The 27,252-nt window shown below is 36.4% G+C and overlaps 1 protein-coding gene across 1 annotated transcript in view; it reads right to left on the bottom strand.

The window, feature by feature from the left end:
* Nucleotides 1–27,252, bottom strand: part of FKTN (fukutin) — a 77,710-nt gene that overhangs the window by 44,812 nt on the left and 5,646 nt on the right. Inside the window, exons 2-3 of the mRNA XM_027863299.1 lie at nucleotides 21,414–21,600; nucleotides 8,565–8,624 (exon numbers count right to left, since the gene is read on the bottom strand). Coding sequence (XP_027719100.1) covers nucleotides 8,565–8,624; nucleotides 21,414–21,518 — 165 coding nt within the window. The 5' untranslated portion in view covers nucleotides 21,519–21,600. The remainder of the gene's footprint in view (nucleotides 1–8,564; nucleotides 8,625–21,413; nucleotides 21,601–27,252) is intronic.

A 27,252-nucleotide genomic window follows, 5' to 3' on the forward strand; every position in this document is an offset into this window, starting at 1 on the left:
CCCTGAAGGATTATACTCAGTTTTGCTGGGTAGGTGATTCTTGGTTGTAATCCTATCTCCTTTGCCCTCCGGAATATTATATTCCATGCCCTGTGGTCCCTTAATGTAGAAGCTGCTAAATCTTGTGTTATCCTGATTGTGTTTCCACAATACTTGAATTGTTTCTTTCTGGCTGCTTATAATATTTTCTCCTTGACTTGGGAACTCTGGAATTTGGTTACAATATTCCTAGGAGTTTTCCTTTGGGGATCTCTTTCAGGAGGAGATTGGTGGATTCTTTCAGTTTCTACTTTACTTTCTGGTTCTAGAATATCAGGGCAGTTTTCCTTGATAATTTCTTGAAAGATGATGTCTAGGCTTCTTTTGATCATGGCTTTCAGATAGCCCAATAATTTTTAAATTCTCTCTCCTGGATCTTTTTCCAGGTCAGTTGTTTTTCCAATGAGATATTTCACATTGTTTTCTAATTTTTCATTCTTTTGGATTTGTTTTACAGTGTCTTGATTTCTCATAAAGTCACTAGCTTCCAATTGCCCTATTCTAATTTTTAAGGAATTATTTTCTTCAGTAATCTTTTGGACTTCCTTTTCCATCTGGCCAGTTTTGCTTTTTAGGGCATTCTTCTCCTCATTGGCTTTTTGGACTTCTTTTGCCATTTGGGTTAGTCTATTTTTTAAGGTATTATTTTCTTTAGTATTTTTTTGGGTCTCCTTTAGCAAGCTGTTGACTTGTTTTTCATGATTTTCTTGCATCACTCTCATTTCTCTTCCCAGTTTTTCCTCTACTTCTCTTACTTGCTTCTCAAAAACCTTTTTGAGCTCTTCCAAGGCCTGGGACTGATTCATATTTTCTTGGAGGCTTTGGATGTAGGAGCTTTGACTTTGTTGTCTTCTTCTGGTTGTATGTTTTGATCTTCTTTGTCACCAAAGTAAGATAATATAGTCTGACTCTTTTTACGAGGTTTGCTCCCAGCCAATTACTTGAGTTTTAAATTCTTTGTTAAGGTAAGAGTCTGTTTCCAATGTGGAGAATGTAGTGTACCAAGCTTTGGGGGTTTGTACAGCTGTTTTCAAAGATACTTCTAGGGACCTGTAAATTTTCAGTTCTTCCAAGGTGCTATGATAAGGGGCGAGGTGTTTCCTCTCCACCGCCACAACAAGCTCCACCACATCAGCGCTCCTCCTCACCCCAGGACAGCCCCTCAGAACTGTGCCCCAGATCCAAGCACGGGCAAAGCAAAAGATTCCTGCCTCAGCTCTGGCAAAGAGATCCCTGCAATCCCCCTCTGATCAGCCACTCAATTCCCCCTCAGTCTGTGGGCCGGAAGCTCAGGAGGCAGCTGCTGCCCCAGGGGTGGGGGAGACCTACCTTCCCTCTCTCACTCGCAGTCACAGACTTTTCCTACTGACCTTCCAAGTTGTCTTTGGCGTTCATGGGTTGAAAAGTCTGGAAAGCACTACAGCTGCCTGCGATTTAGTCCTCTGAGGCCTGCTCCAGGGTCACTGCGGCCTGCACACCCACGCAGAACTGCGCTCCTTTCCCAGCCCAGCACGATATACCTTTCTGATCAACCATCCAGGTTGTCTTGGCCTGGAAATTTGTTTCACTCTGTCTTTTTGTGGGTTCTGCTCCTTTAGAATTTGTCTAGAGTCATTTTTTATAGGTATTTGCAGGGGTTTGGGGGACAGCTTAAGCAAGTCACTGCTTTCCCTCTGCCATCTTGGCTCTGCACCCCCAAAGATGATTTTCTAAGCTGTAGTTCATGCAGTTTATTTATTTTCAAAAATATACAGAAACAGAGAAAGAGAAGGGAAGAAGGAGAGAAGAGATAAGAAGAGAAAATTACAGACCAATGAGTTTAATTTGGATTCCTGGCAAAATTCTAGAATGCATAATTAAATGAACAGTTAGTGAACCTCTATAACGAGGGAGAGGGGAGAAGGTATAATAAAGAGCCCAAATGGCTTCATCAAGAACAGGTCATACACAAGTTGTGGTATATGAATGTAATGGAATACTATTGTGCTATAAGAAATGATGAGCAGGTGGACTTCAGAAAAACCTGGAAAGACTTGAATGAACTGATGCTGAGTGAAGTGAGCAGAACCAGGAGAACATTGTACACAATAACAGCCACACTGTGCGATGACTAACTTTCATAAATTTGGCTCTTCTCAGCAATGCATGGATCTAAGACAATTCCAAGAGACTTGATGGAAAATGTTATTCACATCCAGAAAAAGAACTATGGAGTATGAATGCAGAATGAAGCATACTATTTGCTCTCTTTTTGTTGTTGTTTTGTTTCTTCTTTCTTGTGGTTCCTCCCATTGGTTTGAATTCTTCATTACAACATGACTAATGTGAAAATATGTTTAATATGAATGTATGTGTAGGGCCTCTAACAGATTGCATGCCCTCTTGGGGAGGGGGGAGGGGAAAGACAGAAGGGGAAAAAATTTAAAACTCAAAAGCTTATGGAAGTAAATGTTGAAAACTAAAAATAAATAAATGAAAAAAAAAAAAAAAAAGAACAGGTCATGCCAGACTAATTTCTTCTACTCTGTTGACATTGTTCCTGGACTGACAGACCAAGAGAATGATCTGTTTTTTTTCTTTTCTTTTTTGTAAGGCATTGGGGTGAAGTGACTTGTCCAGAGTCACACAGCTTAGTGTCAAGTGCCTGAGGCCAAATTTGAACTCAGGTCTTCCTGAATCCAGGACAGGTGCTCTATCCACTGTGCCATCTAGCTGCCCCTGAAGAGAATGATCTAGATATAAATGAGTTAGATTTTAGCAAAGCATTTGACAAAATCTTTTATATAAAATCTTTTATACTATCTTTTCAGACAAGATGAAGGGTTGTGATTGGATGGAATGGGGTTGAAAAGGATAGATATTTATGTTGAACCACCTAGATAAAATCAGTGTGTATATCGAAGTCCTAAATACAGATGTTTAATATACTTTTCATTACCTTTCTTGTAAAACTTGATCTATGTATCTTCTTTCTCCTCTATTCTCAAATACCATAACTTTCAACACCTTGAAAAATGTAATCAAAGGCTAGGAAACAAGAGTCTGGGGCTGGGGAAAATAGAGTTCCATCCACAAGTCTTTCTTAAATTTCTACAAAGAATCAAACAATCTCTATTCACAGTAAGCTTATATCCTAACAGTGGAGACAACAAGGAAATATAAAAGCATACGTAACATAAATGTGCAATCCAACCTATGAAGAAAAAAAAATTGAGATAAACTATGAGAATACAACATGCCATCTTTAGTATCTGTTCTGTATTTTCCTACTCCTATGCCCTTGAGTTATTCATGACCCTCTAAACCCTCATTCCCTATATCCTGCTTCCTATTCATGTGTTACCTGTGAATGCCACGACCTCCCTTTGTGTATATCATGAGGGTATTGACTTAGTGTCCATAATACCCCTTACTCCAGGCTAATCTTGTGCTTACTGAAACAAGTCTATTATGTCTTATTTGTTTCCCTGATAAACCTGATAACTAGCCTCCTTCTTACTTCCTAAAGATTCTCCAAATACTAGTTGTTAGTGCCAAAGTGCTTCTATGACTCAAGGAAGGGTTGGGCTTCTTTCAATTGACCAAAGGAACAAGTAAAAATGATTTCTTAAACACGGGAAGATTTATATGAATTTATACAAAGTGAAGTGAGCAGAACCAGGAGAATATTGTATATATTAACAGTAATATTGTAGCAATAATCAACTGTGAAAGACTTAGTTACTCTCATCAAGTCAATGATCCAAGATAATTTCAAAGGATCCACCATAAAAATTGCTAACCACATCCAAAGAAAGAACTGATGAAGTCTGAGTGCAGATTGAAGTACAGTTTTTTTCTCTTACAACATGGCTTTTATGGAACTATTTTGCATGACTTTACATATATAATTGATGTTTGCCTTCTCAAAGGCAAAGGGAGGGGCAGAAGAGAGAATGTGGAACTCATTTATTAAAAATGTTATTTTTTTTACATGTAATTGGTTAATATTTAATGAAATGAATAAAAATATATTGAAAAAAATTATTTCTTGAAGCCATCAAATGCTAACATTTAAACTACCAACACTCAGTATGGGTGACATAATTCACATGTTCTTTACCAGAAGCAAGGCAAAGATTCTTAGCAAGAGTACTACAACATCAATGTCTATTTCCAGCTCTCTAAGTGTGATGCGTTTCTTTCAAACTGGGGGTTAATAAGTTACCATATGTTAGAAAAGTATGATAGGCAACTAGGACATCTCATTCACCTATTCTGCTAGAAGTGAAGGGTAGGGAGGAGAGATGGAGAAGGGCAATGGCTGCCACTGTGACAAAGGTGGTTATTTTTTGCTCGTTTATTTTGATCCAGAATCATCAGACAAATGTAGCCAAAGAAGAAACTGGGCCTCTCTAATGGAGTGAGAAAACAAATCATCTAAAAATTTCTTCTGAGTTTTCAAAGTCTTTGACTTTTCTGTAACATAAGCCACTATTCATCTACCTCTTCAAACTGGATACTCTCCCCTCCACCCACGTCAGTGAATACAGTTCTTTTTTGGTCAACCTCCAACATCTCTGATCAATTTTTCTCATTCCTCTTTAAAGAATCCTCTTGCTCCTCCAAGTTCCTAGGTACAGGTGGCACCTGAGGTTCTATCCTAGGACTTCTCTCTTTTCTCTACCCTCTCTCTTCTATGACTTCAACTATCATGATTACAGGGTATCCCAAAAAGTCTTAGTGCATTTTAAACTTTAATAACTAAATAACTAAGACTTTGGGGACACTGTATTTTGCTGACTTCCAGACATCTATATCTCAAGCTCTAAACTCTCTCCTTTGACCTCTAGGACATTATAAGATCATAGATTTTGAATTAAAAGAGAACTTAGATATTACCTAGTCTAGCTTTATCATTTTATAGATGAGGAAACCAAGGCCCAAAAAGCATGTGACTTTTCCTAGGTCACATAGGCAGAACTAGAATTTGAATCCATGTTCTCTGACTACCAATCTAGTGTTCTTCCCACTACACAGTTATGCCTCAATCCTAGATCTCTAAAGGCCTGGTTTATATCACTGCCTGGAAATTCTCCCAATACCTCAAGCTGAATATGTTTAAAAGTGAACTCATCATTTTCTTATAAACCTGCCAATATTTCTGTTGACAACATGAACCATCATTTTCCTAGTTACCAAAGAGCTAAACCTTGGAGTCATGTTTTACTCTTCCCTCCTCTCAATCTAATCAATTGCCAAGTCCTATTAATCTTACCCTCACCTCGCATAAATTCCCTCCTTTCCTCTACCATCCCACCCTAATTCAAATCCCATGTCACCTCTTGCCTGGACTATTAGCTCTCAGCACAGTGCCTGGCATATAATGGCACTTAATAAATATTTAGTGAATTGAACTATTACAGTTGTTCTTAAGTGGTCTCCCTGGCTCCAGAATACTCTTCTGTTTACCCTTCACAGAGTTACAAAAGTAAATAACAATATGCCTGCATAATTCCACTGTTCAGAAACTTTTAGTTAACTCCCCACTGTTTACCAGACATTCAAGGCTCTTCCACACTCTGGCTCAAGCTTAACTTTCCAGCCTTATTCCATACTTTTCCTTCCCTGTATACAATCTACATACCTGACAAAATGTATCCTTCATCATTTCCCAAACTCATCCTGCCCCATCTAGCATCCAGACATTTGCACGTTTCCCCTTACGCTGGACATTCCCCTCATATATTTCCCTGAAATTCTCCTCATATATTCCCCCCATATATTTCGATGAAATTCCTCTCTCTCTCTCTCTCTCTTTTTTTTTTAAAAAGGTCCATCCTCCTGAAGCTGTCCCTAAGCCCTACAGCTAGAATGAATGAATGGAGCATTTACTGAACTCTTCCTATGCAAAAAGCACCAGGCCAAGCACCAGGGATAAAAAAATAGAAGGGCAAGACAGTACTTGCTCTAAAGGAGCTCCCATTCTAAGGGAAAAGACAACAGATGCAGGAGGTTTGAAAAGGCTGTATAGTCATTAGGGTGCAACAGCAAAGCAGATAGTAATATATCCTTTAAAATGTCATTTCTATTGATAAAAACCATATTAGTTTCTGATGTCAAACCTTTTGGCAGTACCAAGACTTTGGCAGCAAAAACCTTCTTTCTAGGCTCAAGCAACTGTGACTGCTGAGGAATTTGGCAAGCTGCATCTTCCAAGTCCAAGCTTGCATGGACTATGGCTACATGAACCAGCCTAGAAGCAGGGGTAGTTGGGGATTAGGGGGCAGGGGAAGGAAGAGGAAGGGAGTAGCTCAACAACCATAAGTGGTACTTGCTTAATGATTGGTAATAGTGGTAGGAGGGACTGTGACTTGTATCTTAATTTTTTTTTCATCTTTGAATTCTCTGCTTCTAGCTCAGAGAATTTAAAAATTACTGGACTACCTGAAAGCCATGATCAAAAAAAGAACCTAGACACCATCTTTCAAGAAATTATCAAGGAAAACTGCCCTGATATTCTAGAACCAGAGGGTAAAATAGAAATGGAAAGAATTCACCAATCACCTCCTGAAAGAGATCCCCAAAGGAAAACTCCTAGGAATATTGTAGCCAACTTCCAGAGTTCCCAGGTCAAGGAGAAAATATTGCAAGCAGCTAGAAAGAAACAGTTCAAATATTGTGGAAATACAATCAAGATAACACAAGATTTAGCAGCTTCTACATTAAGGGATCACAGGGCTTGGAATACAATATTCTGGAGGTCAAAGGAGTTAGGATTAAAACCAAGAATTACCTACCCAGCAAAACTCAGTATAATCCTTCAGTGGAAAAAATGGACATTCAGTAAAATACAGGACTTTCAGGCATTCTTGATGAAAAGACCAGAGCTGAACAGAAAATTTGACTTTCAAATACAAGACTCAAGAGAAGCATGAAAAGGTAAACAGGAAAGAGAAATCATAAGGGAGTTATTGAAGTTGAACTGTTTACATTCCTGCATGGAAAGATGATATTTGTAACTCATGAGACTTTTCTCAGTATTAGGGTAGTTGGAGGGAAAAAAATATATATGTGTGTGTGTACACACACATACACACACACACACATACACACACATGTGTATATTCAGAGGGCACAGGGTGAGTTGAAGATGAAGGGAAGACATCTAAAAAATAAAAAGAGGTGAAAGAGGATTATACTGGGAGGAAAAAGGGAGAGATAGAATGGGGTAAATTATCTCACATAAAACAGACAAGAAAAAGCTTTTACAGTGGAGGGAAAGTAGGGGAAGGTAAGAGGGAATGAGTGAATCTTATTCTCATCAGACTTTGCTGAAGGAGGGAATAACATACACACTCAATTGGGTATGGAAATCTGTCTTACCCTACAGGAAAAATAGGGGAAGAGGATATGAGAGGGGGGGATGATAGAAGGGATGGTAGACTGGGGGAAAGGGTATTCAGAATGCATGCCATTTTGGGGTGGGGAGAGATGGGGAGAAAATTTGGAACTCAAAATCTTGTGGAAATGAATGTTGAAAACTAAAAATAAATTAATTAATAAAAAAACCTTTTTTAAAACATACTATTTCAGTATATTCATGTGGGCTCTCAAGAGCTTAAAAATTTATATTACAAAATACATATCCAAAGTTTTTAAATTTAAAAAAATTATTTGGAAGTTCTCAAGTATGGCTTAGATAGGTATATAACCTATTATTTATCTTGCCACAACATTGATGAGCATCAAACTTACCACAAAGAATGACATATGAACAAAGTTTTGTTTTATTCCATTTTGCTTCAAGTGGAGAGTACATAACATGTTTAATATTCTATTTAATCTATGCAGATTAATCTCATGTAGATTAATCTATGTAGATTAATCCCAGCTCTATGTATGGCTGAGATTAGATTATTAAATATCTAGTATATCTCATTCCTCTTTTCCCAAAAAAATCCTAGAAAAGTCCCTATTATTAAAAAAAATCACTATGTTAGATAACTAAAAGTACATATATATGTCTCTAGACTAGATAGGGTGAGGAGTTTGGTAATGGAATGTCTGAACTTTTACCACTTAAACTGCAATTTGGTTCTAGCTGATGTCAGCAGTGACCCAGAATTTATCAGTATCTGATGACTGCTTGGTGACCTAAAAGCCCCCTTCTAATCTAAAAGTCTTCTTCCTCACTGATAGCAGAGGAGTCAAAGATTGAATTGTATCATTAATACTGAAATGTCTTGTCATATTATTGATGCATACTACTAGGATATATGCATTCAGAAATGGCAAACCTGGCATTGCTAAATTTACTTACAAAAAATTAGGTAAAAATACATTCCAAATTTGGACACTCTGAGTCTGAAATATGTTCCATGACACTTGTTGGATTTCTTGCAAATGTAGTTATATTTTCAGAGTTCATACAAATTGGCCTGTGTCCATTTATTACTTCTTATCAATATTTTCCTCATTCATTGTTCAGTTCTGTTAACTTAGTGACAATGTTCATTGAGATATTAAATGCATATTATACTTACCCACTGTACATTATTGTGTCCAACTTTACTTCCTTTGGCTCCTGACAAACCAGCTCCATTCTAAGATAAAAATATTTTGAAAACTTCAGCAAGCTCACAGCTTATTAAGTAACCTTTTCTTTAGGCCAGCTATAAGGGGAACATACAAATCTGACAAATTGATTCATTAGTGTAAAAATTTTTTAGCAAATGCCCACATAAACATGGTCCTATGCAAGACACTATAGTTACAAAAACATTGTGTGAGTCCTCTATGAGCTTTCAATCAGAGAACACAGAACAGTTATAAAATACAAAAAACATTTAAATCAAGATGTGACTGGATAGTAAAGTGTAATGGACTAAAGTCCTTGAACAAGCTTATATTTACCAACGACTGGCAAACTAGTAGAATGTATTTATACTGATACTTGTGTATTACAAACTATGTTTATATTATGGAGACTGACTTATTTATTCTTCCATTCACTAAACTTTTGTCAAGTGTTGACTGTGTTAGGCATGGGGGAAATACAAAGTTAAAATAAGACACAGTCCCTGCTTTCAATAAGCTTTCGGATTCCTAAGTAAATAAGGTACAAACACAGATAATATACAATGTTACAAGAAAAGAGTTGAAAAACAAAGTGTTACATGATTTCTCAAAGTGAAGGTTGTTATCAACTATGGATATCTGGGAAGGCCTGGTGGCAGAGTTAACATATAAGTTGGGTTTTAAAGAAAGGGTACAAATTCAACAGGCAAAAATGAAGAGGGATGATATTCTAAACATAACAAAGAACATGAGCAGAGGGAGGAAAGGGCAGGGAGTGTTTGATAGGAGTGGAGGGGCAAGGGTTATAGAGTTCATAGAAACAGTTACCATTTATATTGTGCTCTAAAGTTTGTGAAAAGCTTTAAAAATACCTCATTTGATCCTAACAACCTTGGAAGGTAGGTATTATGCCCATTTTATAGATGAGGAAACGGAGGCAGACAGAAGTTAAGTGACTTGCCATGGATCACACTACTAGTCTGAGGGTAGATTTAAACTCAGATCTTCCTGACTTCACTGAGAAGGTAATGGCAAACCACTCCAAGATTTTTGCCAAGAAAACGTCATATGGGGTCATGAACAGTTGCACACAATTGAAAAATGACTGACTAAACTTCTTGACTCCATGTCCACCCCTTAGCTGCCTCTTCATGCCTTCTTCCCTTACATGAAAGGAAGTCATAAAAGATAAGGCTGGAATGGTGGACTGGCAAAAGATTGTGGAAGGAACCAAATGCTAGGCCAAGAAAGTCTAAATTTTACTTGGAAAGCAATAGGAGGCCACTCAAGATTTTTAACAAACGGCATGACAAAGAACTACTTTGCAGGAAGACTTTTTAGTAAGCTATTACAACAGTAAAGGCAGGTGATAAGGAAAGACTGAGCCACAGGGACAGAAGTAAGAACAGAGAAGACACAAAAGTGAAAGGCAGAATTGGAAAGGCCTGGTATCTCAATGGATATGAGAAATGAAAGACAGGGAAGTGTCATATTTTTAACATGGGAGACTAGGTAAAGGCACAAATAGAAACAGTGAAAATGGGAAGAACAGTAGTAGAGTGAAATAAGCCTGGTTTTAGACATGTTGAGTTTAAGATGCTGGCAGGACATCCAGAGGTAAAAATCTTGTAGGCAGTTAGAGAAGGAGAGATTTGGAACTCAAAGAGAAGTCAGGACTAGAGCTACAAATTTAGGAGTTAATTTTATGACTCTCAATCTAACCAAGAGATTAGAGTTGAAGCTTTCTTCATCTCCAAGGGAGAGACTAAAGAGAAGAGAGCCAATGACAGATTTTCAATGTTAGGGAAGAAAATTAAAAGCCAATAAGTGAGACAAGGATGGAGCTGCCAAACAGAAAGGAGGAAAACCACAAGAGTATGATGTCTCTTCCCTATTTTACTAAAATCTCCCATTCTTATCAGAAGATCAGAACATCAAAACCACGTTTGTTGAGTCTTGAAGAATAACAAATTGTGCTGGCTGGTTCCCAAAGCTAACTATAATTCCTTTGAAATATTTTGACATATGTGTTAAATATAGGTAGTACATTTGAGAAGTTTATTAATTTGTACTTTTAGTTTTTCTTTATTATGAACTTAGTCATCAATAAACATAAGCATTCCAATACACAGAGAACAAAATGATGATTGTATACAAAACCATGAATTTCTGTTTTTTATAAATGCATAATTGATTTAACAAAATTTCCGACTGTGCATTTTTTGGGGGATGTATTTTTTCTGCTTCTATGTATACATAGATATAGATATATAGATAGATAGATAGATTTTTTTAGGCAATTGTGGTTAAGTGACTTGCCCAGGTTCACACAGCTACTAAGTGTCAAGTATTTGGTCTGAGGCTGGATTTGAACTCAGGTCCTCCTGACTTCAGGGCCAGTACTCTATCCACTGTGCCACCTAGCTGCCCCTGCTTCAATATTTTCCCATTAATTTATCCCCAAACAGAAAGAAGCCCTCTCTTATAATAAATATAATCCAGCAAAACAAGTCAAGCACTAATAAAACTGTGCTCTCTAGCGGCGAATTCAAAATAGTCTTTGTTCCTCATTGCCACTTCCATACTCTCTCTCCATCACCATCACTCAGCAACTTCTCTTCCTTTGAAAGCTATTCAATTTATCACCTAATCCATATTCTGGTGGTCACGATCTATTCACACTCAGCAATTTTTCCTTCCTTCCTCAATGGGCTTAGTGTTGGGCTCAGAGACTTTTTCTCCCCCACCTGCCATCATACATACTGATATTCCCTCAAATACCCTAACTTCCCAGTTCTTCAATATTCTCAATTTATATTACATAATACTTTGCCTCAATTACAGACAAAAATGGACTTGATCTTAGTAAAGCATCACTTATAAGTGTTGAACCTCCATGTTCATGAACTGTGAAACTCCTTTGTATGATCACAATCTGTTATCATTCCATTTTTCCATGTGCTTTATGACCCCAAATTTTGTTCTTTATCCTCACCATTACTTCCATTCCCTCAGGTTTTTCTAGCAGGTCATCATCACTGGCCCACACTCTTCTCCCTTTTCATGTCAACCCCTTGGTGAATTGGTTCAACTCTACACTATCCTCCATACTCAAAACCCTCACCCTCTTCTCCTATCAATCACACCTTGCCAAACCCCAATTGAATTACTCTCACCATCCACCTCCATCACTCCTATTCACAAGCTGCTGAACAGAATAGAAAGAACACACACAAATGACTGAGACCACCACAAATTTATGTTACCTAATCTCAACTGCAACAAGGCACTTCTTTTAAAGCTCCCTAATCAATAGGCTATCTCACTCAACCTTTTTTTTTTTGTGAGGCAATCGGGGAATTGGGGTTAAGTGACTTGCCCAAGGTCACACAGCTAGTACGTGTCAAGTGTTTGGTCTGAGGCCGGATTTGATCTCAGGTCCTCCTGACTTCAGGGCCGGTGCTCTATCCACCGCGCCACCTAGCTGCCCCTCACTCAACCTTTTTATTCCAAACCTTTTTATCTCTCTTAAAGCCTCCCATGGTACTCCCTCAATCCAACATCTCAGTTAAGGACCTGGCCTCCTATTTCACCAAAAAAATGGAAGTCATTCACCATAAGTTCCATCTTTTTCCCTACTCATCTAGTATCACTCAAATGTCTTTCCTCATTACCTCCTTCTTCACTCCTATATCAGCTGAAGAGGTGGACCTTCTTCTTGTCAAGGTCGACTGCTTCACATTTACCAAGTGAGATATTATTTCAAAGCATTTAGCAATGTCTGGCACATAGTAGGCTCTTGATAAATGCTTATTTATCCTTCTTTCCTTCCCCTTTTCCCTCTATCTTTTTTTTTAAGGCTTTTTAACCTTTTTAAGGTTAAGTGACTTACCCAGGGTCACACAGCTAGCAAGTGTCAAGTGTTTGGTCTGAAGCCCAATTTGAACTCAGGTCCTCCTGACTTCAGGGCCGGTGCTCTATCCACTGTGCCACCTAGCTGCCCCTCCCTCTATGTTATCTTACTGGGTGGTCTCATCCACTCCTATGGATTCAATTACCACCTCTATGCAGATGATTCCCAGATCTAAATATCCAGCTTTAATCCAGAGTTCCAATCTAGGACTACCAAATGCTTTTTGGACATCTCAAACTGAATGTTCCACAGGCATCTGAAAGTTAACATGTCCAAAACAGAGAATTATTTTCTTTCCCTATATATCCTCCCCCTTTCACCACTTCCTTATTACTGCTAAGAACACCATCCTCCTAGTCACACAGGCCTGCAACCTCCATGTCATCCCTCACTTGAACTCATCCACTGTCAAATCTCTTTTCTAACTTCACAGCATTACCCATATGCATTCCCTTCTTTCTGTTCACAAAGCCAACATACTAGCTCAGGCCCTCATCACCTCTTGCCTGGCATATTGTAGTAGACTTCTAATTGGTATCTCTGCCTCAAATCTCTGATTCAGCAGCCAAAGTGATATTTTTTTCAAAAATTTTTTTTATTTTAAACTTAAATACCAAAACTTGAATACATGTAAGAAAAGAAAAAGAAACAGTATAAACTTAAATATTAAAACTTAAGTACAAAATAAGAAAAAAAAGCATTGTCATGTGCACAGCAGAACATAAGAGAAGATTCAAAATACACAATAAATTTCTATTTCAAGAAAGCCTATATAATAACTACTACACATTGTGTTCAGTTATCCATCTTTGCTTCCTTGTAAATTTTCTTTTGTTCTCTGCTGTGCACTCCTCACTTTGTTCTTTTTTCCCCTTTCCTCCCTTCCCTTACCCAAGAAGGGTACAATTAAGCACAGCTACACACACACACACACAGAGATATATTTATACATACATATACACATATACTTACATATACATAAATATACTCAGATATCTATAATCATTCTCATATGCAAACATATACATTTATATGCATCTATGTAAGATGGTACTATACTTATTTGTCCTGTTTCTCTGAGGGTAGGAAGAAGATAACATCTTCCTTCATAAGTCCAAGTCTTTCCATATTTTTCTAAGTCCACAACCTCGTCATTTCCTACACCACAGCAATATTCTAACCCTATACTGTCTAGTTGTTTTAAATAGTCTAGAACAATATTAATATGGCTGACATATACTGTAGTTTCCCTATTTTTCTCTTTTGATTAAATCTATTTTAGCTTTAACTTTGTTTGAGATCATGATTACTACCCCTGCTTTTTCCCCCTAATAAATTCTACTCCTGATCTTTATTTTATATTTGTATCTCTTATTTCCTATCCTTTCAGACTCCACTACTTTACTTCTCCTACTTGCTACCTTGCCCTATTACTTAACCTACTCCCCCCTCCAAGCACCCCTCCCCTTATCTTCCCATTCCTGTTACTCTAAACATTCTTCTACACTCCCCCCTTATCCTATTCCCTCACCCTCCCTTCTAAAAATCTCTCCCTTATCCTCTCCTCTCCCCTTTCCCCTCAGTCTTTTATTTCTTTCTGAATTTAGAAGACTTTTATTCCTTTTAAATACATATGTATTGTTCCCTCTTAAACCATTCCTGATGAAAGTAGGGTTTCAGAGCTACCAGCCTTCCTCCCTCATCTAATTCTTCTGTGTCAGTTCTTCCTCTCATATCTCTTATGTATAAGATAATTACTTTTTACCTTTTCCTAAACAGCTTTATTTTTTAGAACTCTATCATACTCAGGCCTACCCCAATCTTTCTTTTAAACTACTCAATTACTAATAACAATCTTAGACATACATTTTACATTTCCTCATGTAAAAAGTAAAAAGTCTGTCCTTATTGAGTCCCTCGTAATTAGTTGTTGATATGGATCATATATGTCAAATCTTCTATTAAGTTCTGTTGTTTGGTTTTCTTTTTTTAACAAAATCCTGAAAGTCTGGCAATTCATTAACTATCCATTTCTTTTCATTCAGAATTATGCTTAACTGCTGGGTATGATATTTTTTAAATGTGATTTTTTTAAAAGCATAAGTTTGTACATGTTACCCTCAAAACCAATAAACTCCAGTAGCTCCCCATTATTTCCAGGATTAATGATTAGAATTAAAGCTCTTCAAAATTTGTTTTCTTCCTACATTTTCAGTCTTTTTACACTTTACTCCCTTCCACAAACTCTATGATTCAGCAACACTGGCCTACCTACTGTTCCTTGAATATTACGGTCCAACAACAACAAAAAACACTTTTAAAAAACTGTTTTTACATGTAATTATAGAGAAACAAATAAATATTTAAAAAGCAAAGAAAAAGAAAAAAAGAATCTCTCCAGTCACAGGATCCTAAGGTTAAGAGCTAGTACTTTTGAGGTAGCTAAACTAACCCTTTCATTCTTTAAATGAGGAAAATGAGGATCAGAGAGATGAAGGGACCTACTGAGAATGGTAAAGAAAGCACGGGATGAGAAAAATATGCTGAAAACTCTTGCACAAAAACAGCATTAGAATCTCAGGAAGAAAAATGATCATTCCACTTTTATTTCCATGCTACGTACGTACTACTACTGTATTCTGTATTGTCAAAAGATTCCTGAGGAGCCCTGGGTTTACTTACAGGTCTGTGGGATCCAGGCAAGAGGGTAAACATAATAGGAATGGAGGCATTAGCCATGATGAGCATATTGAGAGGCAAAAGATAGAAAACAAATTTGTAGCTTCACGTGGAAGATACAAAAATAAGGAATGGAGTCCTGGAGATAGTGTGAAATACTGGCAGTGTAAGCGAAAAGAAGAAACTTTTGGCGTAAAAATTAAAGGGAAATCTGTAAAGCAGAATTAGATGCTAAAAGAAATTTGCAGAAAAAGTCTGATGGTCTCTGAACTTTATTTATTGTCATAAAGAAAACAAGGCATACATTCCCCAGCTTGCTAATGAGTTGAGAATGAGGCTGACACTGTGAACCTGAGAGACTGAAAGAATAGTGGTGCAAATCGCCATGAAAAGACTGAACACTCAAGGAAATTCAATCAGAAGTATGATAGACTACTCAACAGTAACAACAAAAATGATGAGCAGGGTATAAGCAGAGTAAAAGAAAACAGATTGTACCCAAGAAAAATTCATTCCATATACCTGACAGAATTGATGACTCCCAAACACTTCAGTTTAAAAAGCCAGACTATGAAATGCAAAGTAGTAGACTCCTCCCCACCAAAAACCCATGACACAAATTTGAACAATTCAAAAGGTATAAATGACAAACAATTAGTGTTTACATTTGTTTTGTGTTTTTGTTTTTGTTTTTTTGTTCTTGGCTAGGCAATGGGGTTAAGTGACTTGCCCAGGGTCACTCTGCTAGTAAGTGTTATGTGCCTGAGGCCACATTTGAACTCAGGTCCTCCTGAATCCAGGGCCAGTGATCTATCCACTGCGCCATCTAGCTGCCCCCTTAGTGTTTACATTTTGAAAGGAAGAGACAAGCATGCCATCTTAAGGGTCAGTGAGGGAATAAATCAATCAAAAAGCATTTATTAATGCTTGAGGATAAAAATACAAAAAAAAAAGAAAACAAAAGAAAGAAACAATCTCTAACTCAAAAGGAGCTTATGTTCTAACAAAGACAGGGAAGGTTTGGGCCTGAATACTAAAACAAAAATAAAACAAAACAAAAAAGTCTAGGGAAGGAGAGGAAAAGAAGGGAAAACTGATTACTTCTTAAAACTGGGACACCATAGGAGGTCATTGAAATATAGACGCGTTATACTATTTTATTTTATTTTTTTAATAGAGTGTTTTAAAAAACATTTCCATGGGCAGCAAGGTGGCACAGTGGATACAGCGCTGGCCCTGAAGTCAGGAGGACCTGAGTTCAAATGCAGCCTTAGACCAAACACTTGACACTTACTAGCTGTGTGACCCTGGGCAAGCCACTTAACCCCAATTGCCTTTAAAAAAAAAAAAAAGGCATTTCCAGATATATTACCAACTGAATATTTCTCTGAATTAGTAATAGTTCACATAAATATGACTTTAAAATCTGTAAAGCATTTACATAAATTATCTCATTTGATACTGTCAGGTAGACCTTGTCAGGTGGATGTTATTATCCCTATTTTACAGATGATGAAATAGGTTGATGAAATGGACTAACTTGTAATATTTTGCCTACTATACTAAGCAATCTTAATTTGATTATGTGTCCATCCCTCTCCATAATTCCCGTCAATAAATGCTTTTCACATTTATCCAATAAAATACTTTAATATTTTAATGGATTAATGATCTCCTAAATGTAGGCACTCCAGATACAGTGACAGACTCTTACCAGTACAAATGAGAAGTGATTTATACTTTCCTATATTCTTCCCACATGCCTTCCCAAAATTCTTGCTCGCTTCTTTTGGTAAGTCCTTCACAGAGAATCCACTCAACTGGCCAGTTGCCTTGCTCAAATTCTTTTAAATAACACTGTGGAACTTGGGCTGAACATATGTCATTCTTTACTCTATGTAATCAGCCCTTTCTCTTTTGGTCATTCATATTACTGATGAGGTCTTTTATACTACAAGTTATCACACTGGTAATATGCTGCCACCCTTTACACATATAAGGCCCTTTGGGGTCACCTGAAAATTTTATTCCTCTAAAATGTGGCAATCATGAGTCACAGCAATGAAGAAGTACAATTCAGAAATTGATATGAAATAAGTTTTTAAACTCTCAAAGATATCATTATGTACTCCTTTCCCTACGGAACAATTTCCTCAACTATTTTTTATTTCACATATAATTATCTGCCATCAAACACAATTCAAGCAACAAGTTTCTACACTTCCACTTGAATGGGGAAAATATTGGCAAGTCTGTGATTTCCCAAAGCCTAAATTGAAAAAACACTGCACATCAATGGGCTTTTAAATTTTGACTAAAAAGACACAGAGTTGAAAAAGAAGTCATAACAATCCTGCCACTTACAAAAAGGTAGCAAATAATGGGGCTATTACCTGAAAGAAGTGCTCTATAAAGAAAGGACTTTATTTCTGATCAATATAGGTGTAACTTCAGGTTATCACTTGTGCTACTTTTAAATATCTTTTTTTTTTTTTTTTGGCTAGAAAATAGGGTTAAGTGACTTGCCCAGAGTCACACAGCTAGTAAGTGTTATATGTCTGAGGTCACATTTGAACTCAGGCCCTCCTGAATCCAGGGCCAGTGCTGTATTCACTGTGCCACTTAGCTACCCCTACTTTTAAATATCTTAAAATAGTTTTAGATATCAACATTGACATGCTAGCAATGGTCCTTTAAAATGCTAAGATATTGGTAAAAATTAAGCTATAAAACACATACAATATTGTTTTGGTATAATTTACGATTTTTGCTTTCAACATTTTCTACTATAACACAAAACTCTGATTTTCAGTACTTTACTTCTTTTAACTATTGTTAATGGTAAAAAAAAAAATAGTACAGAAATTACAGGCTTTAAATAATATATAATATAAGGAAAGCAACTGAAACCTTACCTAAATCTCAATTAAATTTTTTTTTTAAGGCAATTGGGGTTAAGTGACTTGCCCAGGGTCACACAACTAGTATGCGTCAAGTGTTTGGTCTAAGGTCAGTTTTGAACTCAGGTCTTCCTGACTTCAGGGCTGGTGCTTTATCCACTGTGCCACCTAGCTGCCCCTAAATCTCAATTAAATTACTCCTCAATAGGTAAGTGGTCAAAGTCCATGAACTGGCAGTTTTCAAAAGAAGAAATGCAAGCTATTAACTATATAAAATGCTCCAAATTATGAACAGAGAGCAATAAATTATAAAAACTCAGGAAAACAATGTAGAACTACACCTCAAAAGTCATTAATTACAAATACTCCTTGACCAAGCAATAGTCAGTATAACGCAAATATTCCAAGGTCAAGGAGAGAAAGGGCTTATATGTATAAGCTTATTTATAGCAGTACTTTTTCTTGTAACAAAAAAATGGGAACAAACAAGATGTTTATTACTTGGAGAAAGTCTGAACAAAATGTGATATATGACTAAATGTTATTTTGCCATTAGAAATTATGAATATGATGGATTCAGATGGGAACACACATATAAACTGATACAGAATAAGTGAACAGAACCAGGAGAATAATTTACATGATGACCATAATAATAATGTGATGGGAAACGATTCTGAATAACTTCAGAAATCTGACCAAAGCAGAGACAGAGACAAATCAGGAAGGACTTCATCAGACTGATCACGAAACTTATCTCCCACCTCTTGGCACAGACATAATGGACCAGAGGGACAAAATAAGACATAATGGAATTTTTAGGCATGGCCAATTTGTTAATTTGTTTTGCTTAACTATATATACTTATTACAAGGGAGGGCTTCTACTTGGAGGAAGGTGGCCTAGTAGGTAGTGATAAATGAAGGGCTTGGGGTGGAATATCAAAAAGATTTTTTTAAATGCACAGAAGAGAAAAAAAGAAACAAAAACATGGAAGACAGAGCAATTTTGTCATTACCTTCTTAAATTTTATATTTTTATATTGTTGCTCATCCTTCTTTTTTGAAGAGGACCAATGACATCATGGGGTGATGTCTTGATGTGCATGTGAATTGGATTTAAGTGAGGTAGAGTTTTTTATACACTATGTAATAGAGGTTCAAAGTTTCTTATGTAATCAATCCTCTTCATATTTTTTGAATCTTAAAGTATTTGTTGATAATTAAGTTCATAATGAGAAAAAATTAAATAAAAACTTTATGAAAATTTATAAAAGGAGCTGTGAGCTTTCTCAAACTGGATGGAATTATAGGATGACCAGCCATTAGCTAAAGAATCAACCACCCCCCGGTGACTTTTAAAAAACAAGTTTACCAGCTCTAAAGTCAGTCAGAAACATCATGTCTAGTCCCCAAAAAGGAGCCAGCTCTGGCAAAAGAAGCTATCTTTTGAGAGGGAATAACTCTTTGCCCTATCCCCTATACTTTTTCCAGAATGCAACAAAGGGAGGAAGGGAGGAGGAAGGACTTGTCTCTCTCTGCTTCAGCAACGGTGTCTTACAGTGGATCAGCTGTCCTGGTAAGAGGCATCACTCCAGAGAGAAAGTAGGTAGAAATACATACCGAGAAAAGAGGGGAAGCAGCATGTGGACATCAACGAGAAAAGAAATACCTCAGATTTATGAAATATTTTGCAGTACTATTCTTACTATATCATTTTAGTAAACACCTTTGCTTTGAATTACAGCCTTTGACTGACTACTTAAAGTAAACACATCAGTGGATGCTCCTGAGCTATAGTTTTAAGAGCAGGGACCCAAAGGGAGCCTTGAAACTGGGACGGTTGTCAAGGGGTCCAACCTATGAGTGTGAATTTGGGAGGAGCTACTCCAAACAGTCGTAACATATGGTATATGAATGTAATGGAATATTGTTATGCTGCAGATTCAGAAAAATCTGAATCCTAGGAAGACTGATATGAACTGAACAAAGAGAACAATTTATATTACAATAATTAAATAACTTTGAAAAACTTTAGAATTTTGATCAATAAAATGACTCATAGCTCAGAAGACTGATGATTAAAGATATTTCTCACTTTTTTATATAGATAGATGATGAACTAGAGAGGCAGAAGGAGCTTTGTTTCCAGACATGGCTAATGTGAGGATTTGTTTTGCCTAATTATACTTACTGGGAGGAATTTTTTTGGGTGGAGGGAGACATTTGGTGAGTAGTAACCATGATGGGAAAAATAAGAAGTATTAATGAAACATTAAAAAGATACAGAAAAGGAAGTTCAGAAGGGGACAAACAAGAAAGGCAGTTTTATTACTATCATGTTAAACTTAATACATACTTTAAAAACTCAAACTGCAAAAATTAGAATTTCACAGTGTTCTTTTTGTGTTGTTCTTTGTATGCTTAAATATTCATGTCTGTTGCCATTTAAGTCCATAAAAAAGTAAACTTACAATAAAAAAAAATCTTTATATTAAAAATATTTTCAGTCACAATGGCTATGGCCCCTTTAAACAAAGCAGATGGTATATCACAGATACATTTAGAAAACTTAGTTGTAAGATAAATTTTATTTTTCTATACAAAACTTGAGATATAGTCTCATGGGAAAAAATACCCCCAATAGCCTGAATTGAAATTCTTAAGCAAGAAATAAATTAAGATATCTGTAAGCTTACTGGACTGTCAAGTATGTCAGAAGGATTATACCTGCTGCTCAGAACTCCACAGTACCTTCCCAACTTTATGATTTTCCTTCTGAGTTATAGAAGCTTTTCCTAAAGTAACTTCTATTGATGAAATAATTAGGACAGCCAATGAAAGTAGACCTGCAGTATCACATTTCACCAGTATGTGATGCCATATAATAACATATTTCAACCTGAAAATTCTTTTTATTAGGTTATGCAAACAAATTCATTCTCTAACTCATCAATTATGCAAATTCAGTATTTCCTTAAATGAAGTTACTTAAAGTAAAAGAAATCTCTATAAAAGAATCTCAACTCTTCAAATACAGGAACACAGGGTCAACATGAGACAGTTTAGTAGATTTAACCCTGTAGACACTTATTAGCATATTTGTTTTGATATTGCAAAAATCAAACCAACATCTAAAAATTTTTATTTGGTAGCCTATTAAGAATTTAAGAACTGATTCAAAGTACCTTTACAAAGATTTTTTTATTAAACTACCGGTAATTTTGTAATACTGCAAAGACAATAGATTTGCTGTTCTTAGACTGCAAAATCACACAATTAGATTGTCTCCAATAGAGAAAAGAAGAATAAAAAAAAAGTTACCTTTGGAGATAAATAGTGCTTGTAGTAGTATAACTGAAATAGCAGAAACATTGAACTTGTCAGAGTTAAAAGAGCCAAAATCACGTTTTTATTGATTTTACTCATTTGTCTTCAGGGTTCATTGGGCTGTCATTCGAAAATAATTCAATCTTTTTCATCATTTTCTATTAGTCGACAGTCTTGCTTTCTGTGAACAAAATAATATATCTAAAGAACATTTACATGAGATCTTTCACCTCTAATAACTAGTAACTGGCAATAAGGAAAGGGTCTTTGAAATGCGAAAGAATTACTCCTACCCTCAGACACCTCTCCCTGGGCCCTACAAGTACATATACCCTTGCCAACATGTGCTTATATTTTCCCTGTGGCCTTTTATTGAATTTCAGTTGGTTTCAAAGTTATATGGATGGGAAGAGTGGAGAAAAGGCTTGCCTAAGTATGGGAGTAGAAGGCAGAATAAAAATTACAGAGAGGAAGAAAAACTCAGGGAATAGGAGGATGTATACTTTCCAGATGTACACCCTCACCAATAAACACTATGTGATATAATGCCCAACCCTATGCCTCCTAAGACACCAAAACAATTTCTTAGTATTAAAGATTTTCCTGATTTTACCCTTATTTATCACACCAACTCAAAACACTGCTAAGAAAAAAACTATACCTGGAGATGAGGAAGAACTCAAGACCAGAGAAGGGACCGTGCACAAATTTTCAGTCACAAATCATTCATCATGTATTCTATTCCTGTCACTGGCTTCTCAGTGTTCAAAGCAGCTCTTAAACTATAAGTTGCGGAGATGTTATTGATCTGCATTGGTAGAAGTTTCTCTACCAAGGAATTCCCTAGACCATTGAACTCATAGGTCAAGTTCCTATTCCTAGCCTATAGTTTCATTAGAGTACTCAGTAAATTATGAGGTGCTACACATAAATGTGTTATTGGCAACTGAAAAAACTGAGGCTCAGAGTGGCTGTAATTTACATACCTGTGAACAAAAGAATAGGCAGCAGACTAACATCATCTTAATATACTCTTACCAATCTCCTTCTACTCAACACCCTCAAATAGTTTCCAAAAGCATAATTTTAAATAAAAACAAAAACAACTTTCCTCATACCTTGTAAGGCAGACAGTGTAAGTATTATTATCACCACTCTACAATTATGAAAAACAGAAGTTCAAATTGACTTACCCATGATCACAAACTAGTGAGATAATTAAAGCCAGAATTTGATCCTAGGTTTCCTAATCCTTGTTTAGTTACAGAGTTGAATGTTATTCTTCCTGACATTAAGCTTGCTGTCTCATCTGGGTGGAGCCCAAGGCTGAACTGAAAATCCATATTTCAGTGGTGGTGGCAGCCTTGGTTATTAGCCCCAGTCCTGAAAATCTTGAGAAAATCCTGTTGGCATCCCTTCCCTAGGGCAGCTAGGTATCGAAGTGGATAGAGAGCTGGATTTGGAGTCAGAAAGACCTGATTCAGATGCTTACTAGTGATATGACACTGGGCAAGTCACTTAATTTGTCTGCCTCAGTTGCCCCAACCGTAAAATGGAGATACTAAGGGTCTATCTCCTAGGGTTGTTGTGAGGATAAAATGAAATATTTATAAAGTGCTTTGCAAACCTCAAAAGCACTATAAAATGATGAGAATGATAATTATTAAAGCAAGCTCAAAAGTCTGATTTAATGTTGGGCCATTCTAATCAGCTAATAAGCTAGGAGCAGCTTTGGTGCAGTCAATGAAGTGCCAGGTCTGAAAAGACTCCTTCCTGCCTTCAAATCTGATCTCAGACAATGATGAGTTTTGTGTGATTCTGCACAAGTCACTTAATCCTGTATGCCTCAGTTTCCTCATCTGGAAAATGAGCTGGAGAAGGAAATGACAAACTACTCTAGCATCTTTGCCAAGAAAACCTCAAATAGGGTTACAAAAAGTCAGATGCGACTGAAACAACTCAACAACAACAAATTCTGATCAGATAAACACTAACTCAAATCTTTAGAGCAATCTCCAAATTATCTGGTCTCCTCAAGATCCTAAACATTAATGAAGATTCAAAGGCTGTTTAGGATCACTACCACTAAAAACCTGTCAAGGAAGGTCCAGTCTTGTCCAGTCCTGACTTAGATCAAAGAGCAGGATGGACACAAATAAATGATTGTTTAATCAGTTTTTTAAAACAGAAACAGGATTTTCCTTTTAAAAAAAATAAACACCAGAAAAAAAGGAATGCCACCACAAAAATCCCTCTACTTCTGAAATAATTTTTAAAATTATTTTAAAGCTCAAAGATTTCACTATGAGATTGTAATTTCAGCATCCCATTTACCCTGTAGTCAGATGGCTAGCCAGGAAGTAATTTTAAAAGCCTCTGAGTATCCCAGTCCTCACCCCATACCCAATGGAATTATCATAAAGGTGGGCACAGGGAAGGGCTTAAGTTCATTATTTTAGAGTTTACTGAGTCTTAATTTACACAGAATTCTAACAGACTTCATTAGATTAAAAACATGCAATTACAAGGGGGAAAGCTGCAAGAAGTAGATTTATCTGCTAACAAGGGAGGTGTAAGAAATACTAATTTGGAACTAATGGAAACTGTTTCATGGATGACCTAAAAGACAATGGAGAAAAAAATACAATAGGTGTAAATACGTTACAAGATCTTACCAAAAATGACCTAGGTTCAAGAAGGGAAGGAGGAAAAGGAAGGGAGAGTATGGGGGAAGGAGGGAGGAGACACAAGCATTTATTAAGCATCTACTATGTACTATGCACTATGCTAAGCACTTTACAAATATTATTTCATTTGAGCTTCACAACAAATCTGTGAGGTAGGTGCTATTAATATTCTCATTTTACAGGTGAGGCAAACGTTAGGTGACTTGCCCAGGGTCACACAGCTAGAAAGTAGTGGAGGCCATACTTGAAAGGTATTCCTGATTCCAGGCCTAGTGCTCTCTCCATGGAGCTACCTAACTGCCATTAAGAAACAGCAAAAGGGATATCATGGGAAATGTATTATCAGAAAAGGAAGTAATCCAGTAACAAAGATGAAGCCCAAGTTTTCAAATACTGCCCATAAAATTTAACAAGACAGAAGGAGGCCTCTAGCACATCAAGGAGATCTTCTGTAGGGAATTTATAGTAGAATATGGACAAGATTACACAGGTGAGATTTCGATGGGCTGGGATCTATACTTTTAGAAGAAATATTCATTTCAATAAGATTAGAAATTTACTGAAGTACTTAAGTATCAACATAAAAGACTACAGTAATTGATGGCTAAAACAATATGTCAACAAGAAAGTTTAAATTATGTTCAACACACTTTGCTTCAATTCAGTCCAATAAACTTTTATTAAGTACCTATTATTCATTCGGCCCTATGCTAGGTGATAGGAAAAAAAGTTCACATCAATTAACATTTACTACATGCAAGAAAACTGTCCTAAGTGAAGAAGATGCAGAATTTGGATAATTTAGATAACAGGTTCCTCTTCTCCTTTCCTCTCATGGAGCTTATAGTACACTACAAAGAAATCTTAGAATTTGAGAGTTGGAAGGAAGCTTGTACATCATTAACAGAAACACAGAGGTGAAGTAGCTTGCCCAAGATCATTTGGAAGTTCATGGCAGGGCTAGGACTAGAATCTGGGTCTTATGACTCCCAATCTAGTGTTCTAGCCATTATATCACACTATCTCCCTGCCCTCAAGAAGCTTTTATAATCTAGGAGGTGAGATAAGGCATGAACACAAATAACTCTAATAAAGTAAGGAAATGAACACAAAGCACAAGTCCATGGTCCTGCTATTAAACATTCAAGGAAGGAGAAAGAACTTCCAGTTGGAAGTTGGAACTCTCCCAGCACCTCATACAGTTACCAACAGTTAGTGCTTTAGGGGAAAAAAAAAAAAAAAAAAACCAAGGCTTATTGATTTAACAGAGGCATCAAAGAAGACTTCATGGAGGTGGAGCCTGAGTTAGGCCTCAAAAACAGGAAAAAAGTTAAAAAATTTGCACAAAGAAAAAATTGGGGGAGGTTAGAAAGAGTCTATTCTGGGCATGAGTTATGGTTTGAACAAGGGAGAGAAAACATTACATTGTATAAATAAGAACGAGGAATGGTGAATGGTCTTATTTGCTTGGAAGGTAGAAAAAAATCAGGAATTAATGTTAAATATGATTAAACAAATTAGATGATTTGAGATTTCAGTAGGCCTCGAATGCCAGGATAAGGAGTTTATACTTTATTTGGTTGGAGAGGGGAAGATTTTGCACATGGTGTGTGTAGAGAAACTAGAGGGTGGAAGATCAGTTAGAAAATTACTACAATAACCCCGGAGTATAGTAATGAAGTCTCGAATTCTGGCTGTATTACTGGAAGGGAATAGGAGGGAAAAGATTTAAAAGATGCAACATAAATAGAATTGATAGAACCAGGAAAACAACATGGTATAGGAGTAAGAAAGAAGAGTCAAAGATGTTTTTAAGAAAGCAAGAAATGAATATTATAGAAACTTCAAATTGGCTAAAATGAAGATAAAGCTTTCGCATTTAAAAGAGTTAGCTTCAGATGTCTAGAAAATTCATTTATGTGTCATTAAAGACATCAACTGTACATGGTTATTTACATATTCATGGGACCTTTCTAGAAAAACTTTATAAATATGGCACAAAAGGACAAAGATTATAATAAAAGGCAAGTCTGATGAGGTACCCCAAGGATCTTTATTTTTCAAAAAGATGAAAGAAAACACTTGCCAAAAGGCAAACCCAAGTTCAGAATACAAGATCTCAGTATATATCAAAAATATGCCTAGTTTCCATTTTCAAATTGTGGACTAATGTCTTCAGAAAGATTTGATCAATGGTATTACCTATGAGTTAATTCTAAGTTGTAATTTCAAGAAGTTACTGTATATTATTATTTAATATTGTTAGAGGTAGAATGGATCATGACACAGAACCAAGTTGTTGTTGTTTTCAGTCATGTCAAATTGGGGTTTTCTTGGCAAGGATACTAGAGTGGTTTGCCATTTTCTTGTCCAGTTCATTTTACAGATGAGGAAACTGAGGTAAACAGGGTCACATAGCTATTAAGTGTCTGAGGCTAGATTTGAATTCCGGAAGATGAATCTTCTGGCCTCCAAGCCCAGTGCTCTATCCACTGTGCCACCTTGTGAGTCAACTCCCCCCGCCCCAAAAAAAAAGAAAAAAAAAAAACATCTGCATGCAGTTTTACAGAGGAAATAGCTTAATCAACTGACTAACGATTCAAATATAATTTCAATCTATTTGATTTAAATCAAATCCGCCCTGCCCAAGAACAGGAATCGATAATAGCTGGAATGTAGTGGCCATTCAATTTCCTGTTTTGTTCTGTTACTTATCAACTCTCTCTTTTTTTAAACATTCGAGTACAACACTAAAAAGATGCCTTATTTTTATGTTATTTTTTTTCTTTCCTACTTTCCAATTTAATTATTAGTTCTTCAGTGATTCGACAATCTTACATGGCAAGTAGGTCTAATATCTTCATTTTCCAGAGCATAATAATGAGGAATGTTATCCAAAGGATATGAGAAAAGTAAGGGTTCAAAGATTTAAATAGCTTTTCCAAGATCATACTGTAAGAAGTAGAGCCAAAACTGGAACCCAAAATATTCTGACTCTAAATTTGCTAAGTATAAGTCTAGACCTAGACTACCTTGGTTTTATAAAAAGAATGGTAGAGTTCAAAAGAGAAAAGAAGGGCATACTTGTGACCAGGATGATATAAGTTTTAATTCATTATCAAGGCTAACTCTAAATACATTATCAT

This window comes from Vombatus ursinus, unplaced genomic scaffold, assembly GCF_900497805.2.
Source record: "Vombatus ursinus unplaced genomic scaffold, bare-nosed wombat genome assembly UNPS02014770.1, whole genome shotgun sequence".
Lineage (NCBI taxonomy): Eukaryota > Metazoa > Chordata > Mammalia > Diprotodontia > Vombatidae > Vombatus > Vombatus ursinus.